Source organism: Limulus polyphemus, unplaced genomic scaffold, assembly GCF_000517525.1.
Source record: "Limulus polyphemus unplaced genomic scaffold, Limulus_polyphemus-2.1.2 Scaffold361, whole genome shotgun sequence".
Taxonomy (NCBI): Eukaryota; Metazoa; Arthropoda; class Merostomata; order Xiphosura; family Limulidae; genus Limulus; species Limulus polyphemus.
Genome location: NW_013665971.1, coordinates 234,841 through 253,512, shown reverse-complemented (window position 1 = coordinate 253,512; position 18,672 = coordinate 234,841). Strand labels below are relative to the sequence as shown.

General features: G+C 31.6%; 1 protein-coding gene across 2 annotated transcripts in view; it reads right to left on the bottom strand.

Annotated features, from left to right (window-relative positions):
• Positions 1 to 2,625: 2,625 nt before the first annotated feature.
• LOC106457682 (nuclear pore complex protein Nup88-like) overlaps positions 2,626 to 18,672 on the bottom strand; it is a 27,433-nt gene continuing 11,386 nt past the window's right edge. For both annotated transcript variants that reach the window (XM_013917121.2, XM_013917122.2), the window contains exons 6-12: positions 18,114 to 18,264; positions 16,923 to 17,021; positions 15,906 to 16,092; positions 11,383 to 11,661; positions 7,943 to 8,089; positions 5,897 to 6,163; positions 2,626 to 2,836 (exon numbers count right to left, since the gene is read on the bottom strand). In XM_013917121.2, the coding sequence (XP_013772575.1) occupies positions 2,773 to 2,836; positions 5,897 to 6,163; positions 7,943 to 8,089; positions 11,383 to 11,661; positions 15,906 to 16,092; positions 16,923 to 17,021; positions 18,114 to 18,264 (1,194 nt within the window). In that variant the 3' untranslated portion in view covers positions 2,626 to 2,772. The remainder of the gene's footprint in view (positions 2,837 to 5,896; positions 6,164 to 7,942; positions 8,090 to 11,382; positions 11,662 to 15,905; positions 16,093 to 16,922; positions 17,022 to 18,113; positions 18,265 to 18,672) is intronic.

Sequence of the window (18,672 nt, the reverse complement as noted above, 5' to 3'; positions counted from 1 at the left end):
CATTTACATAGAACAAATATATGTGCATATAAATATTTTTAAGCTTACATGTCTGGTATATATACGTATTTTTCCAAATATTGTAATGCTAGAACCAAAGAAAATTATTTTATCCAGTGATTTTTAAAGTATATAATTTCTCCCATCAAAAATATAGTAACAGTGACGCAGAAAGAGAATGAAAACAATAGAGATTTACAATTAAAATAAACTGCAGATCCAAATACATTAGCTTGGATTTGGGCCAGCAATCAACACAAGGACTTTTAATGAAATTAAATTAGTTATGAAGGATGTTGAACAAATTCGTTCATTTCGAAGGAGTTGTAGTTGTAAGTTATACGTGCCATAGCTGGAACAGCTATTAATTTCACTCTTCCATTAGTTTAGAGTATAACTTTATTCGAGTCTATTTCACGTAATCTGCATGTAGTTAATCACATTCACGTTGACTAGATGTCCAGAAATCACAAATGCGTGCTAATTCTTTTACACAGGATTCGTATAAATTTGATAAAAATACATTTCACCAACTTTATGTAATTCATACCATAACAGTTGTTGGTCATATCCTGTTGTCAGATAGAACTATCAGACATTTGAACATTTCAGGCCAACACTATAACAGATTTGGGAAGGTTGGCAATGGGCTGCTGCAACACTCTAAACCATTAGATCTTAAATGGGATCTGACTGCAAACTTGACAGTCAACTTGTACTTAATGTTATCGTTGGCTGGTTTGGAAAATCATGGGCTTAGTGTCACATGGTATGTGCCATTAACAATACATGGGCACAACGTTGAATTGTTAGTAGATATTTGAACTTTCTTGACTTTACTGTGTATCAGATGCTTTGTGTTAATACAACTTTTTGAATTCTCCATGCGAATAGTGTGTTTAACAAGTGGATAACTTCAAAGTGAGTTTTTTTATATTTAGAACAGTAAATTTTACTAGTTTTAATATAATTTAAATAGTTTTTGTTTCTTTGATATTAAACACAATGGTTATCTGTTCTGTGCCCAATGCAAGTATCGAACCCCAATCTTTAGCGTTACAAGTCCTCAAGCTCACCAGTGAGCCACTGGGTGTGTGTGTGTGGGTGGATTTAGATAAGTAAAATAACATGCAATATCTAATGTTTGTGTTTTAATCATACATGAAGTGACATTTAATATCAATTTATCTTCCTAATGCTGTGCCAGTACGGTATTCTCTGATATACCAATTTACCTTTCAGACAGTATCAGCAGATAACATGAAATTTGATAAGGTAGTGAATTATGAAGTAAATATGAGCCCTGACTTTGACCGAGCTTAAGAAAGAAAGTGACTGAACACAATGTAAACATATTCACAAAAAATAATCAAACTGATGAGTGCACTGAACGAAAGAAAGTTCCTTTAGTAGAGATCTGAAGATGTCATTATGTGTATCTACCTTGATTTTTATCTCTCCATATCTGTACATTATATGAAGATTCTATAATGTTATTCCTCTGAACAAGCATGTGTTATTTAAGGCAATGATGAATAACATGATTAATAATCATGATTAATGATCTTTAGCGTTACAAGTCCTCAAGCTCACCAGTGAGCCACTGGGTGTGTGTGTGTGGGTGGATTTAGATAAGTAAAATAACATGCAATATGAAGATTCTATAATGTTATTCCTCTGAGCAAGCGTGTGTTATTCAAGGCAATGAAGTAAGTTCACTGGTAAGTATTTAGAATTAGGACACTACAACCGGGTTTTTAATGTAGACAAGTAGAAGGCCTTGGTTGAGAACTGTGGTTGTCAATTTGCATACCATTAGCTGCCAAAAGTGCACACCTACCCACACCATAACATAAATACTGCTTTATTTTATCATGGCTTTCAGATGGTTCAACAAAAGTTCTTGGGTAGACAGTCACCAAACTCATGTTCATCAACTTCCTGAGAATTGTACAAATATTGCTCAGCAGAAAGAACTAATGTCCGAAAAGGCAAAGAGGTGTGATAGTATCTGTGATGTTTACTGCTATTGATGTTAGATATTGTCTGGAGCGAGGATTGGCTTCCTTCTAGTTACTCAGCAATAGTAGTCCATGCTAAGAAAATTGTTTCTGATGGTGCTGGAACTTTAGCAGCTATTTGATTTTGGTCATTTTCCATACAGTACGAAGAATGTGTTCTGTTGGTTTTCGATGCCTGGACCATTCACAAACTGGATAGCAGTACTGCAGGTAAGCTGGCATTTTCTTGCGGACTTTTGACTGGCTACCCATCATCCAACTATGTGACCTCGTAAAAATACAGTTAAGCTCCAGGATCCTATCATTTGAGAGATGGCTGTTTATATTCTTGGTCTTTACTGAGTAAGAATTATTTGCTTATGATGTCATGCAGGTGGTCGATTTGTATTCTTGGGAGTGTTCTCTGTGTGTGTGTGTGTGTGTATATGGGAGTTACTATTGCAAGATCTCAACTTATGTTTAAAAAATATATAATAATGATAATGTGGAACTAGTTTGTGCTGAGCAAAGCAAAGATCCATATCCTTTATTACAAAGTTGATTAAGTATAAATGTAATAGTTTATTACAGCCCACAATTGAAAACAAGTTATAAACCATGATGCATTTGAATATTTTTAATTCACAGATAAACATATTTCATCTTCCACAAATTATCTGAAAAAAAAAAATTAATAAAAATACATCTAATATTTTGACACAAATTTAACAATTTTCTCTTCAAAAAGAAATAATTATTCTATTTTTAAAAATTACACTCCAACTTGTTTTTTCAAACTTTTAATTTTCATGATCAGATCAGCAATGGAGTTCCCTCTGTAAAGAAACAAAAATTTAAGAAATGAGTAAAAAAAGTATGATTATAAATTAGCTTGATATGCTCATATATACAATTTAGAAAACCATTTTCAAGCCCTAAAAAATTCAACAGTAACTATTTCTTCAAGTTATTACAAAAAATGTCAGGTTTTAGAAAAACGAACAACATAAAAGAAAATGTTTGTGACCTTTGCAAGTAATTTCAGTGTTATATCTACAGTCTGATTTGATGACAAGGAACCCACTTTTTAGAAAGTAAAGTCTGGAGATGGCTTGAATAGGTAGTGAAATAAACTTTATTCAAATGTACAACGTTTCAACAAGCTTATGTCATCATCAGATACAAGTACCGATAATGACATGAGCTTGTTGAAATGTTTTAAATTGTAGTACAGTTTATTTCACTACCCATTCAAGTCATCTCTAAACTTTATATTTACAGTCTCTAATAACTAACAAAAAAAAAAAAAAAAAAATAAAATAATATATATATATATATATAATTTTGAACCACAAATACTGTTAAGTCAACATGGCAATACAAATTACTATAAGTAAATACATCAATTTTACAACATTATAAATAACTAAGTTATGACTATGTTTTCATTTATCAGTATGCTAACATAGTTACCTCAGAAAACATGAGATCACAATGCTGTCATTAGTTTACCATGTCAAACACTTACAAATGGAGTACGACAGAAACCATAGGAGGTCATTTCTGCCACTTGCTTGCCTGAACTTATTTGTTCTCATATCAAACAATTTACTGCATATTTGTCCTAAGATTATCAGACTTGCAGGTAGAAAACACATACTTTCAGATACATCAATTTCATCAATAATGCTTGTATAAGAATATTATAATATCTGCTGTTTTAAGCAATTTCAAACATTGCTTTGTATATATACAACATAATTATTCTTGCAGAGCCACACACAATGAGAAGTAATATTCTTTTCAAGGAAACAATATAACTGTACTTTATGTTATCCAGACTAATTCCAAGGTGGTAGTCACTAGAATTATGAACATTTAAAGTAAACATTTAGACTCCATCAGTTCATACTAATTGTTATAGTAAAAGCTTTCAGGAGATTAAATAAAAGGACAAATTAGTTGTTTTTTTTTCAAAAGTGAAACATAAAAGAAATAATATAAAACTTAGCCAAATAAACTAAACTTATGATGCTATATTTGAATTATTTAAAATCAGTTAAATAAAGGAAAAGTCTAACAATTCTTTGACCAAACAAAACAACAACAAAAAAATCATAATCCTAGCTAAAAACTTACCAAATTACTTTTAAATTCTGAGATATTCCTATCTAGCAAATTTGAATAAAATTGTAGCTTCCAAATAAGAAAAAAAAAACAAACAGAAAGGTAACCAAAACTTAGTAAAGAACAAAAGATAGTCACTTAATTGTAATTAAAACAACATGAACTTGATTAGATATTGGGGCTTCTTGAACCATGTTTAAATTATATTCAATTATGAAAAATCATTCTCTATTCACAAGAGAAAAATATTTACTGTCTGTATTCAACTAAATTAAAGATAACAGCAAAAATGATCAATATTTAACAGAATGAACTTAAGACTAATGGTAATGTCATACTCCAAACATTTAGAACACAGTTGTTTTTGTCTCACAATATTATTTCATACTGAGAAACTATCTGAATAATATCCGGCAAATAATCTTTTAAAATTCATTACAAAATATATCCACAGTGATTATACACAAATAAATTCACAATGCCTTATTTAATGAATCCATTCTTTAAGCTTTTAAATGTGTAAGAAATCTACCCATAGAAAAAAAAAGCAAGAAGTCATGGTAACTTAATACCAAAAAAACATAAATCTTATTTGTCTACTATGAATAAAAAGAAAATGGATTAATGAAGAGGCATTTTCTAAAATTATGATGAAAATAAGTCAATCAAAAACTACAAACATGCAAAACCAAAAATGATGTATTATCTCTAAGTCAAATTCATCTCAATTTAATACTTAAATCGGGCCTGGCATGGCCTGATGATTAAGGTGATTGACTTGCAATCTGTGGGTCATGACTGCCCTTTCAGCCGTGGGGCAATGTGACTGTCAAGCCCACTTGGAGTAGCCAAAGAGTTGGCAGTGGATGGTGTTGACTAGCTGCCTTCTTTCTAGCCTATTACTTCCAAATTAGGGACAGCTTGCATAAATAGACTTCAAACAGCCTAGTAGTTTTTTTGTGAAATTCAACAAAAAAATAGTACTTAAATAAACTTGTCAAAACACACTGCGATTTATTCAGTGAAGTGTATTTTATACATGGAAGTGTGTTTACCAACTGCCAAACAAATTCAGTCAGTCACAGGGATTATGTGACAATGGATATATTATTGTAGTCCCTATAGTCAAAGAATGAGAACTGTAAAAAGAAAAAGTAACATTTCTGGAGAAACTGAAGTGTTATTAAAACCATGAAATACGAACAAAAAATAATCATATTCCAACAGTAAAAAAACTGTGAATGTGACTTACTTCTCACATACTTAAGCATACATAAACTAGTTATATTCATCCAGGAAGAAAGAGATTCTTTAATCTCTTAACAAAAATCAAAAACAAAAGTAGCTCCACTGAAGTTTAGCATTAACTTATTTAAGCTAAAATTCACAAACTATTCATATTTAACAAATTATTTTCCCACAGTTATATGACACACATAAAAGCTCATGGTTACCATCAACCTATATTTCATACTGTTATATAAATATATTTCTTTATATAAATCTTCTTTTGTTAATTACCCCAAAAATCATGTTTATTGGTGAAGAATTCTAATAGCTTTAGAGATGCCTTATAGAAATAGTAGATATAATGAAGCCAGACTAAAAATTTGGATAATATTAACATTTAAATTCTATTTTAGGAACAGGCAAAGAATAAAAAATAATAAAATTTAAGTCCCAAAATATTTTTTATATCTTAAGTCTTATGGCTATCAATAAAAATAGTATGGTAGAACTTGTTTTGGGAAGTTTCCCAAGCTACTTACTGCTGCTTTAGCACCTCTGTTAGTTTTTTAAGCTGCAACTGATCAACATCTGCTGAAGAGCCTCTGTCCATAAACTCAGGGCCTGCTTTATGTTTACTGGCAATAATCTGGTCAGCCTGATACTTTTGCTTGATGTGGATGTGCTCCAGGGAATTATGGAAACATTTCAGTTTTTCTTCACAGGATAGGAGTTCTTGTTTCATACCGACTTCTGCATCTGACAAGACAGGAAGCCGTTTGTGGAGCTGCTGTAGCACTTGCTCTATTCTACAAAAATGCATTATCTAAATTTACAACTCATTTCAGAGAATGGAGAGTAGTAACAGTATTCCATTTAGTGGATAACCAATCACTGTTAGTATTACCATATTAAACCTGGGGAATTTTATGTTGGGAGGGGGGTTTAATTGTTAATTTCAAACAGGATATCTCTTGAAGAGCAATTATATTTTCAGATACCTGCACATTTGAATATATTTTTGTAATCGTAATTATGATATTATGCTAATTTTTTTAAACATGTAAAGCCTCACAAGCATTTATAAAAAAACAACAGTTGAAACTCTGGCTATCATAGGGGCTACTAGTGAAATAATGTAAAACTTAGCCATCCAAGTACTGTACTAATAATTTACTTGCTTCCTAATATTAATCAGTACCTTCTAATAATTGGCAACCACATAAATTCAGAAATGTTAACTGATTTTATAAAACCATGAATTGTTAATAGTAACAAGCTACTTAATCGGACATTAAAAAGCCTGCCTTAATGGTATTGTAATTTAACATTAGGCCTAGGTGAATGATAACAGGAATGCTGAATTTGACACATGGTATAATCTTAATGTTAGATCTAATATCTCGATAATTATACATGTGCAGCTTATTTTCTATACAAATAACATATAAAAAAGCATGCAAGGTTCACTGTAAACTTGACTACTTTGACAAATTCTCTGGAAAAATTCTACGTTTTGATATCTTTTTAGTGTTAAATCTGACAAACATGCATTGGACCAATACGTTTTTGCTCTTACAACCCAAATGCTACTTGCAATAGTCTTGTTCACGAGCAATTCACTGGTCTGTATGTGGTTCATTTATATACAAAGCAATGCTAAACAAGTCTGCTGATTATTCGATATGACACTTGTATTTTCAACTGATGTTGGCAGTTGTGCTACGTCACACCATTAGCTATCAATGTAATTCCTGGAGCTATTAACAAGTTACTAAATCAGCTGCAGGTAGAAGTGTAACATCCACATAGGCCTGTATATACATGTTTGCAAACAAAAAATCAGAGAGGATAAAGCAAATTGTGTTAAATTTACAAAGTATAAGCTACTGGGCTTGCACAAATATTTAGGGCTGGCTATGCTACCGGTTGGTGTATTTTACTTTAATAATATGAGGAACCAGTAAGCTACATCTATACTTTACTTATTACTACATTTGTTATAATACTATATATTACACCATTTATCAAAAAATTATCTCCTTGAATTTAGAGGAATGTCAAGATTGACGGAGTTGCCAAATAAAACATAAATCTGGCAAAAACTTGAAAATTCTCATGCCTAGATAATTTATGTACCCATTCTAATAATTAAACAATTATTTTATAGCAGATTAAAACATCTCAAACTTCATGATTAACTATTCGACTCTTGTAGTTCATGCTATACTGACAGTGAGAAAGACTGAAGAAATTTCTCATAAACTATATCCTAGACTAATACATATAACTTTTTAATAAATATTTTAAACGAAAAAAATTTTTTTTTTGCTTTAAATTCCCAGCATAAGGTCCAAGAAAAAAAAAGTATTGTAATACAGTGAGTTTTTAAAATATAAATTCTTGGTTAGAATATTATTATTAAAGAGGGAACTGTGCACTTTATGGAGTTTTATTTTAAAATGTTATTAAAAATGGCAAAAATCTTTAAAACACTAATGTATTTACAAAAAAACAACAACATGTAATTTAGCATGATTTATATTTTGCTGTATATCTACTTATTCTGACTCTTTGGTTCCTCTTACCTTAGAACCAGTTCTTGCTGCCGTGTATATGTATCGTCATATTTTTCTGCCAGTCTTTCAGCTTCATGGCACAACATCTCTTTTTCTTTTAAACACTGCTCTATATCTACAAACTGTTGATCTTTCTGGTTTTTAAGTGCTCTAACCCTATAAAAATTCAGTTCAACCAAGCTTCATGAATGACCAACATAAATGTACGTAATGCTTGATAAAAAAAGTAACTGAAAATAGTTCATTAAAGGCACCGTAGTTGACACATGGTTTATGTTATATTGCATAAAGTTAAGAATTTTACATGCATTTTTAATTTGTTATAAAACTTTTCTAAGAAGCTCCAGGAGCCACACATTTTTAGGTAAATGTCTTGGCTAAATGAATTGTTATAATAGTAGGGGGGAAAAAAATCAAGTTCATTTGACTGAAAACAGTTTTATATAAAACGCATCTAAATCTATGTAAAGGAAAAATTAAAACTGCCTAATGAGACCTATTTTTAGAAGATTAAATTATTTATGCAAGTATTTAATTTAAAGTGTAAATATAGCTATTATTTGTGAAATATCTAGGTAATACTACTCAAATCTTGATTAAATATCAAAAAGAATAACTTATTGACAAGTTAAACATGAATTGTGATAAAGGTCTTGAAGAGTTATGAGTTTGTAATTTTGTTTTCCAACACTTTGCATTATTAATCACATTAAACATTTATATTTTGGGGGTGTGGACAATTGATCGGGCAGCATTTCACAATATAATGTAAAAATGTTATGCTGGTTGAAGATGGAGCTAGTGATGCAAAATCGGTGACTTGTATTATCGCCAATATTAGAGAGAGCTGAATACTTAATACATTTCTTTGGCAGAGGTTGATCCATGATTTGCATTTCTAAAAGGACAGTCTATCTGGAATAAAAGGACAGTCTACCTTGAATAAAAGGACAGTCTATCACTGTCCTTTTATTCCAGGTAGACTGTCCTTTTATTCCACTACCTGGAAACGATTAGGTACGGGATGATATTTTTGTACTTTTACCCTCTTCAGGTAGACATGATGAAGACAAATACAAAACATTGTGTGGACCTAATCCTTTCTAGGAAGGTTGTCCATTCAGACTTGCATATCAAGGTTGAATATTTTCATTTTCTATCCATAGTGCTGTTAATATGAATATGTTAATATGCATACTTATTTAAAATGTGATAACAAGTCTATTGATATAGCTTTTTGGGATGTACTGTTTAACTAACTACTGGATTACTAATTTGTTGCAATTAAGAGATATACGTGTGTTTAAACACTGACACTGTAAGAACTAAAACATGCACAACAATTACATATCAGAGTAGAAGCACATGTTAATATAACAGCATCAGATGGTGTTTCAAGTTATTCAACAGTAAACAAATTTAGTAATTCTTGAATGCACAGTTCACATAATAATAAGTCTACTATTGATTTCTGTAGTTTTTTAAACAAATTTCTTTAATAACGAACTTCAGCAGATCTTGTATTTGTGGTTGAGAAACTTCACGATAAAGTAAATCAACAGACTTAAGTAGAACAATAAATAAATATATCAGAAAATAACTTTCCCTTTGAATAATTTTTTTTCTTAGGTTAATTTTCTACTCTTCAAACACACTAAGCATTGTAAGGTCATAACATGATTATGAAAATAACAGTGGTGTTAAAACATTCAGTGAGACAATCTGCAACAATATGGTTGTAGTTCATGAAAAGATTTAAATGCATTCCTTATACATATTTTGCAATTGCAATACGCAAGTTAAAATATTATATTTAGTTGATATATATAAAAGTGTAGGTCCATTGACTCATCAATCAATGATCAGTCAAAAGAAAGATAGTTGAAGATGACCATTTAAAAAAAAAGAAGACATTCCTGCTACATGAATGGCCAAGTAAATAGAAAGGGAAAAAAGAGGAAATAATATGCTTCATTTGCATAGTAATATACTTGAAGTGATTTCTGATTATTATGAGAGGGGTAACAGAAAATTTGTACATGATGTACATGATTTGTATTGTGGTTTATCGGCTTACCAAAATTTACTATAACAGCTGAACATGACTACAAATCGGAATATATTCCTATGCCTGACATACGTATCTATAAATTCACGTGCAGACTTATTATTCTGCACTACAATTTTACATAAAAAAAATACATAACATTTAGGGAACTATATTATAAGATGAATAACCAGGAGCTCATATTTATAAAGTTTATGAAGGTTTAATCAAACTCCTATATAACAAACTGAATAACTGGGAACTTGTATTCATATAATTTATCTTGGTTTAATCAAACTCTCTAAAAATACAGGCGTTTTTCTGCAGATGTGAACACCTAGACATTCATTTCACAGTGAATTTCTGATGAACAGTGCAATGCTACTATGGTAACCTATGGTTGGAGAAGAATGACACAGTCATTTCTAAGATAGAATATTCAAACAGTGAAACATCAAGATTCAAAAGATGGTGCACAAAAATGTAATTTGCTGCTGAAAATGATTTGTAAAAAAAAACATATATAGTAATGTACATGGTGTAAATAAATTATTCTTTCAGGCTTTATGGTTGCTGCAGACTTCTCAAATAAAGGAAAATATTAATGCTATAAGATGTGCAGTAAAGCAAAGATGAAAATGGAATTTTTTTACTGTACAGCCTGGATGCACAGAAGGTATGGATAAGTCAGAGTAAAGCGCAAACTCACACGTCTACGTCTGCACGTAGAGAGTGAATGATATTCTCCAACATACCTGTTAGTACATCTGACAATGCATTTATGGACATCTATACACTTGATTTACTTAAATGTGGTCTTGGAAGCATACATCTATTCACGTACAGTGAAGAGTTTGTAGAATGTCTGTAAAGATGTATGGTGTAAAATTAACTATGCTTTTCTTTACAGAATCTTTTTACAATGGACATTCCAGTGTCAGTTAATAACATGTAATCATGGCTATAAGACTGTTTGTAATGGAGAAAGTAGTCTATAGTTCTAAGTACAGCACCAGACCTGGAACTTTGTTCTTATAAAGCACAACTGACCTTCCGTATATACTTTGATCTCCTCTATCTCTCCTATACTTGCCAACTAATATGTGTCTAATGTTCTCAGGTTTTTCTTTTTTGGAAGTACCATGCATACATGGAAAAGAAATTACCTGTTTTAGGTTACAAGTTTTAAGGTAGAGAGTCCACATGCTAACTGGTGATTGTTGATACTTTGCTGTTCATGTTTTTTTTAGCTTTGTTTCAACACATAGTATTGAAATATTTAATTTTAACTATAAAAAAAATCAAAAAATCTGTGAATCATACAAATGATAAAATAATACCAGCTCTGTTCAAGGACAGACCAACAAGAACATTGTAGTATTTTCTACAGGATATAACTAACCTGCGTTCAATCATCACTTGAACTCCATCTAATCGCTGGATGTAATCTTCTCTGAGGTGTTGTGTGGTACGGCCCAATACTTCCAAACAGTGCTGAGGGGATGGTTCTGTTCCATCTGAAGGATGAGCATATTTCAGCAGTGGAGTAGAGGTTGTTCGTTGCAGCATTTGGTAAATGTGTTGCTTGAATCCCTCCCCATGAAGCCGATGTAATGGAGAAAGGATGGTTTCTCCTAGCTCAGAAGACAGCAGAGATGGAATATTGGTATGGTATGAAGTCCTTTGAAAACAAATTTGACATTGGTAAAGAGCAGACAATGATTACAGGATTTAAGTAAATTTTTACATGCCAATAATAATATCATAGCTGCCAACTTAATATGATATGCGATATAAAAAAAAAAAAGAAAGAAAGAAAGAGACTTTTTCAAAACATGATAGAAACACCAGATGAAAATGACTGCAAATATATAAACTTATTATTATTTTTTCTTTCATTTGTGAATATCGGTGAATGTCGTAATAGCTGCCCGCTACTGATGATCTGATTTGACTTATGGTTCCATCAATAGAACATCCTATAATGCTGGACTAAACTGTACAAATTAACAAAATATTAGAAATATATGTCACAGACAGGCATGTGCTAATCTGGTTGTTTACTATATAATTAGTTATAAGCTAAGTCTAATCACTAATTAATTTTTAACTTGATTATAATCAACATAATTGATTACCTATGAGCATTTATTAATGTCATGTAAAATAATCAATGAATTGGAATTACTGTATTTAATTATCAAAACTATTCAAGTAATCAAAATAATGCCATTACAATTTCTCATTATTATTTTCAATTAATTCAAGGTTGTTCAGATTAATTGTTTGTGGCCATGACTCACAAAAATAATCAACTAACTGAAATTAGTGTTCAAGATTATTCCAACTATCCAAGTCTCATATGAGTATAATCAGTTGAATGCAACCAATGAATGAGCTCGATGACTAACCAAGTAGAAAAGTACACCAATTACCCAGCTATAATTATGAGTGACAGTCAAACCACGAAAAGCCTCTATGACCACTCTGCTTTAGGTCATCAGTTGGGAATCCTCACCGTTAGTGGTATTTTTAGCTCTTAACCCAAGAACACCTAACAAGGTTGAGCCTGCTTAGTAAAGTACTACGCATAGAAGCAGAAATGTCACATGTTAAGCTTCACGTACCATGCCTATCACATTCGGGCAATGTAGTTATTACAGTTAAAGAAAACTAATGTTATATATCAAATACATCTAATACCATAAATAACTAAAATACATACTGAATGAATTAGTTTTAACACTGTAAGTTACATACACATATAAGTTTACCTCTTATTATGTAACAAGTTCCAGCTAGACGTCCATAGAACAAGTTCTATTTATTTTAATTCACTAGTGAATTTAAAATGCCTTGTTAAAGTGACTCTGCCCAACAGCCATACTAGAAAGGAGGTTTATGATGAAGACAACCCAAAGGTGACCAACTCTTAAAATTGGAAAGATAACATAAAAAGTAAGCATAGAATTTGAGGAAAGATAGAGATAACTGATAAAAGTTTTAAATCTCTTTAGTGTGGTAAATACTTACACTTGAAGTATGTAAGGTTAAGATAAAGAAAGTTACTAATATCCTATAGTGACTATGTTAATTATGTGACCTGCACTGAATCAATAACTATATCATGGTAAATACTGACTCAGCATAATATTTGGCAGAGTTCAGAAAAATTATAAGTGTGAAAGGCCAAATGCTTAGGTTTTTCTTCGAGTATATATATATATATATATATGATGAAAAACGTTATTTATATCTTTTAATGAGTTTATTTTAGAGCAAAGCCACATTGGGCTATCTGCTTTGTCCACTTCAGGGAACTGAACCCCAGACTGTAGCATTACAAGTCCTTAAACTTACAACCTACCCATTGAGAGACTTTGTACTGAGTATATTAATTGTGTGATTTATATTGAGTCAATGACTACATCATCTAAAACCACTTATTCAATAAGTTATCAGACTGAACTCACAGAACTTGTGTTTATTGCTGATTGAGCAAATAAAGTGAGACTTTTCGGACAATATAGAATTTCTTGAGATTGATGTGGAGAAATGGTGGGAAACACATTCCCAGTCCCAAATCTTCATCTGATGGTTTTTGGAATGCATCTGGATGATGATTAACAACAACAGAAATTAAACCTTGAAGAATATCTCCAGCTAAAGCATGCTTTACTGCCAAGCCATCACCAGAAAGAAAAACATGAATCCATAACAGAAAGAAAAAAAAGAAATATTAAATAATTATCTGTAAGACCTTATTGAAGAGACCAAAAAAGGGACTATCTACCAATCACCCAAGGGGTGCAAATGAAAAGTATCCACATGCTGTGAGGATGCCTTTAGGACACTATGAACAGTATGATTACTTTTCTCATAACAGAGGTTATTTTTGACCATCAAAGTCAGTGAAAATCACTATATAAAGATAAATAACAGATCTAAGTGACACTTTGTTCTGTTGATCAAACTATACATCTCACTGGTTGTTGTTGAAGGTTAATCAAATGTTGTAAGAGAATTAAGTTTCATATAAAACATATGTTAATATGTTCCATCATAATCTACAACTTGAATTGTGCAAAATCACGGAAAGAAAAAATAAATTTTACACAGACTGTTCATGGGCCATCAATTACTCACATTCTTTAGAATACAAAATATAGTAGTATAATTATCCATTACTAGCTATAAATCTGACTGTACAAATGTACCAAAATCTGCTCATCATGTACAGACCCTGTGAGTACAACTCAAAGGACACAGGAGAATCAACATAAAATAAAGAGAGAGAGAGAGAGAGATACAAAGGAACATAACCTGTTAAATCTACTAGTATATAACAAACAGGAACAGGTCAGCTGATTGTGAAGACTTCGGTGTATGGTCAGTTCCATGCATGCTTTGCATAACTGCTGCATAAAGAAATGAGGACAATTCCCGACTGAAACAACAAAGAATGAAAATCACACACACACACAAAAATGAGTAACATGCAAAAGATTTCAAATTCAAAAGAGGGTGGCTTGTGAGTGTTAATCTTAGAATGACAGAAACCTAGAAAATGACAGTTTGCTGTTAAGCACAAAGTACAGTAGGCTATCTGCCCTGTGCCCAAAGCAAGTATTGAAACCTGATTTTTATTATTATAAGCCCTCAGACTTACAAACGAGCCAAAGGGAGGCTATAAAATGATGGGGGGGAAGCATTCTTTGGGTCTAGCTAACACATATGAATAAATACATGCTAAATCTGACAGGTTATCTATAAAGCTCCATGTACATACAACACATCCATACCGAGTGACTTACAAAAAAGCCTCTAATCTATCTCAATATTTAACACAGATACTGAAATCATAAACAATGTCAATTTAACAATATCAAATTAAAAAAGCTTGGAATAGTTTTCAACTTTACCAATGCAATCAATACTTTGAAATGATCTGTGCTATGATCTTTAAATTGTGCCGAATACCAAAGATAAAAAATGTAACAAGAAATATTTAGTAAGGTCAATTTGGATTGAAGTTTAAAATTACCATTTCAAAATACAATAAAAGTCACATTAATTTATTTCAACTAGATATTCCAATCACATAAGCCAAGGAAACCAGAAGTACCTTTGCTTCCTCAACTGATGGTTAAAAAATATTCATGCAAACAATTGCAACAATTTGTAAACCATTTTATGCGTCAAAACAATTTTATCACTTGTAGTGAGTTACCAATGATATAAGTCACACCACAGTCCAAACCACATCCTAATAATATCACAAGTGTACTGCTGATATTCTCTATCACTAGTGACATCTGGTTATATTTGTATCATGAGAAAAAAAAAGTTGATTGATAATTTTTTTTGCATAAGATTATTAAAATATACATAATTAATTCTGATGATTAGTTTCTTTTACTAGACATCTGATACCAAAACTGACCTTAACTAGTGTTTATATTCTAAGTGACGTTGTTTATACTTAAACGAACATTAACCACTAAGAATGGGATTTCAATAAATCGTTACATCACGTATAGAATAAAAAAATTCATGTGCACTGTTTTATGCTAAAAGCATTGTTAATCTATAAGAAAACTCAGAAATGTTCATGTCCTACTCTGTAACATTGAATATATATATAGTTTGATATATAACTAGTGTATTCCATTTAGATAATTCTTACATTGGAGCTTTACTACTGGTCAAAATACTTGAATTAAGTAGTTAAAAATGAGCCGTATGCCATGATGCTTATTTTTAATATTTTTATTTACATGTTTTATTTCATCATCATTATTATTATGAATTCTTCATAAGCAATGTTTGATACACTGTTTATAAACCTGACATTCAAGTTAAATCCCAAGTAAAAGCAGTATGCTGTAAATCACATAAAAAATGGTTCTGGAGGTTTACACTTACACAAGAGGCAGGATCACAAATTCCCAAGTAGACAGCAGACAGATCAGTGATGCTCCTGTTGTGCTTGCCATAACTGCTAATCCAAGTACTGGAGCTGAAGGGCTACTGGGCAGGGGTCGGGTACATAATAGGTGTTCCACTATACACTCCTGCTCCTGCAGGAGAGGAACAACGCTTGTGCTGTCCTCTTGTGGGTTAAATAGAACACAATAATTACTAAGTTCATAATCATATTTAGCAAGTATTTAATAAGACTGAAAATCCATGTTAAAGTAATACATATTAAAACATAATAATAAAGGAACACAATTTTATGTATAGCAGTTAGTGAAAAACGAAAATAAACAGAACACACTGTCAGAAGTCTTGATATTAAACTAGTTTCCACACATTCATGAACACGTCTTCCTCGGTCTCACAACGTGAAACTGAAGAGGACACACAAATGTGTTGAAACTAGTTTCTCGAATATCAAGACTTCTGACAGCTTGTTCCATTTACTTGGGCTTTTTTTTATTCTCTAACTGCTACACTCGAGGTTATGTTATTTTACGATGTTTGTTGTTGTGCACAAAGCTACATGGTGGTCTATCTGTGCTATATACCAACCATGAGTATCGAAAGCCATTATTTGGCAATGTAAGCCTGCAAACATACCACTGAGCCTTATTCATGTGGCTCTGTAAAATACTTGAGGATGACAATCTTGTCAAAATATTGTACATTTATAATAAAGTTTTCTTCATTACCCAGTCAAGCTGTCTCTAAACTTTTATTTTCTAAAAAGTGGGTTCCTCATCATCAAATTTACCACTGAGCCATTGGGTGGGTGGGCATACAAAGGAAAATCAATGTCATTCAGGTACAAGTATATCTTTACTTAAACAGCCACTCTTTTCACTAATTAGAAGTATTAATACACAAATTTCATAGGCGTTTTACAGTTTAACATCTACAGTACTGTGGCTGTGAGTCCGGAACTATTTTATTCACATGTACAAGACACTTAGATTTTACCTTTTTCTGCAAATCTTTCCAGTTGGTAGACTAGAGGTAAAGCAACTGAGTGAACACCAGCATTGTGACTACAGTGATATCTTATGTGCGTTGTAGGATCTAAAGTAAAAGAATTATAGAAAACATGCTATTACTTGTATTTGCCCAAAACAGTAATAATGTCTTGGAAGTTAACAGATTAAACACAACTGTTCCAAAAATTGTTTCAGTTAAATATACATAAAACAGAAATGAGAAGTAAATATGATGACCTGAAAATTGAACTACCTACAAGTTAAATATGGTCAACTAAAAAAAAAATCAAGAATTCTTTGGAAATTGACCAAAATGCATTTTTCAGGACAATGCTGGATATTTGTGATGATGTATGTACATACACTCATGTGCACACACACACACACACACATGCAAGTATCACATAACTGATGCAACTATGTTTTGGTCAAGTTTTTACTGGCCCACCCTATACTTCATAGAGCATTCATTCTAAAAATGCATTAACAAAATGATAGTTTCATAACTGAATATCATATCATAATAATATGCTTTTATAATTTTACCATACATGTTCTTGTTAACACATTTTGTACATGTTGGAAAAGGTAAATATAGCACTAACATACTGTTATGTAGTGATGTTACCCACAATGCTGAATGAGAAAGGGTTGTACTCTTAAAAGCAAGAAGATTTTAAACTTATAGGCTTTTAAAAATATCAGATCCGTCAACACTTATTAGCATTACAAACACATGAATGGATTCACTCTGATGAATCTTACTCAGAAATTAACACAATGATGCTTTAACCTTTAGGATGTTAATATCGGATTTATCCGACTTAACTTTTATAGCCGTTTGGTGCAATAAGCAGATTTACCCCACAGTGTCACAAAACCTATTCCACATAGTGCGACAATCAGAATACTAACATGTCCTTGAATTTCCCACCTTAGTACCACACACATCACTGAGCAAAAGCGCAACTAGTGGATTTTTATATTGAAAAAGTACCATGAAAGGTCAAACTCTAAATTTCATTTTTTTTTTAATTGGATGATTGACACTTTTTAGAGAACCCACCCAAAATTTAATTATGCATTCAAATGGTTAAGAAAGACCTATAAGAACATGGTTTTTAACTTTACTTATAAAGTTAGTGTCTAAAAGGATTTAACCACTTTTAACATTTACCTTTCTGAAGACGAATTGGACAGGAAGAGTCCTCTTGGCTGTCCACATCCGTCAGTGTCAGCGGAAGCTCAACACTTTCATAAACATACAAGCCTAATTCTGGATTTCTGAACGAGTTAGTCTGATCAGTGGAAGTCCAAGACAGCTCTGACTAATAGACAGGAAGAAACCACTAATTATATAGTACATCATACAAATTGTATCAAGAAATTGCAAATGGCAAACCCATAACATGACCAATGTAACAATGGAAACCTCAACAAATATTTGTCTTTATTTCAAATGTTCTAATTTCCTATGATTTATAACCTTTCCAATTTACACATATATTCAGAAGCTTAGTGTTTGGAAATATAACTATATATGAATTTCTTTTAGTTTCAACAAACTTTGGTGAATATTTCATTTGATACAGAGATCCTCTTAGATTTCATCCTTTTCTCAGTAAATATTACAATGCTTTCATAGACAAAATATCAATTTTTTGTTTATTAAGTCTTAAGGTTTGTAAAGCAATGTTTTTCTCATGTCTTTCTTTTTCTTTTCGCATGTTGCCTAT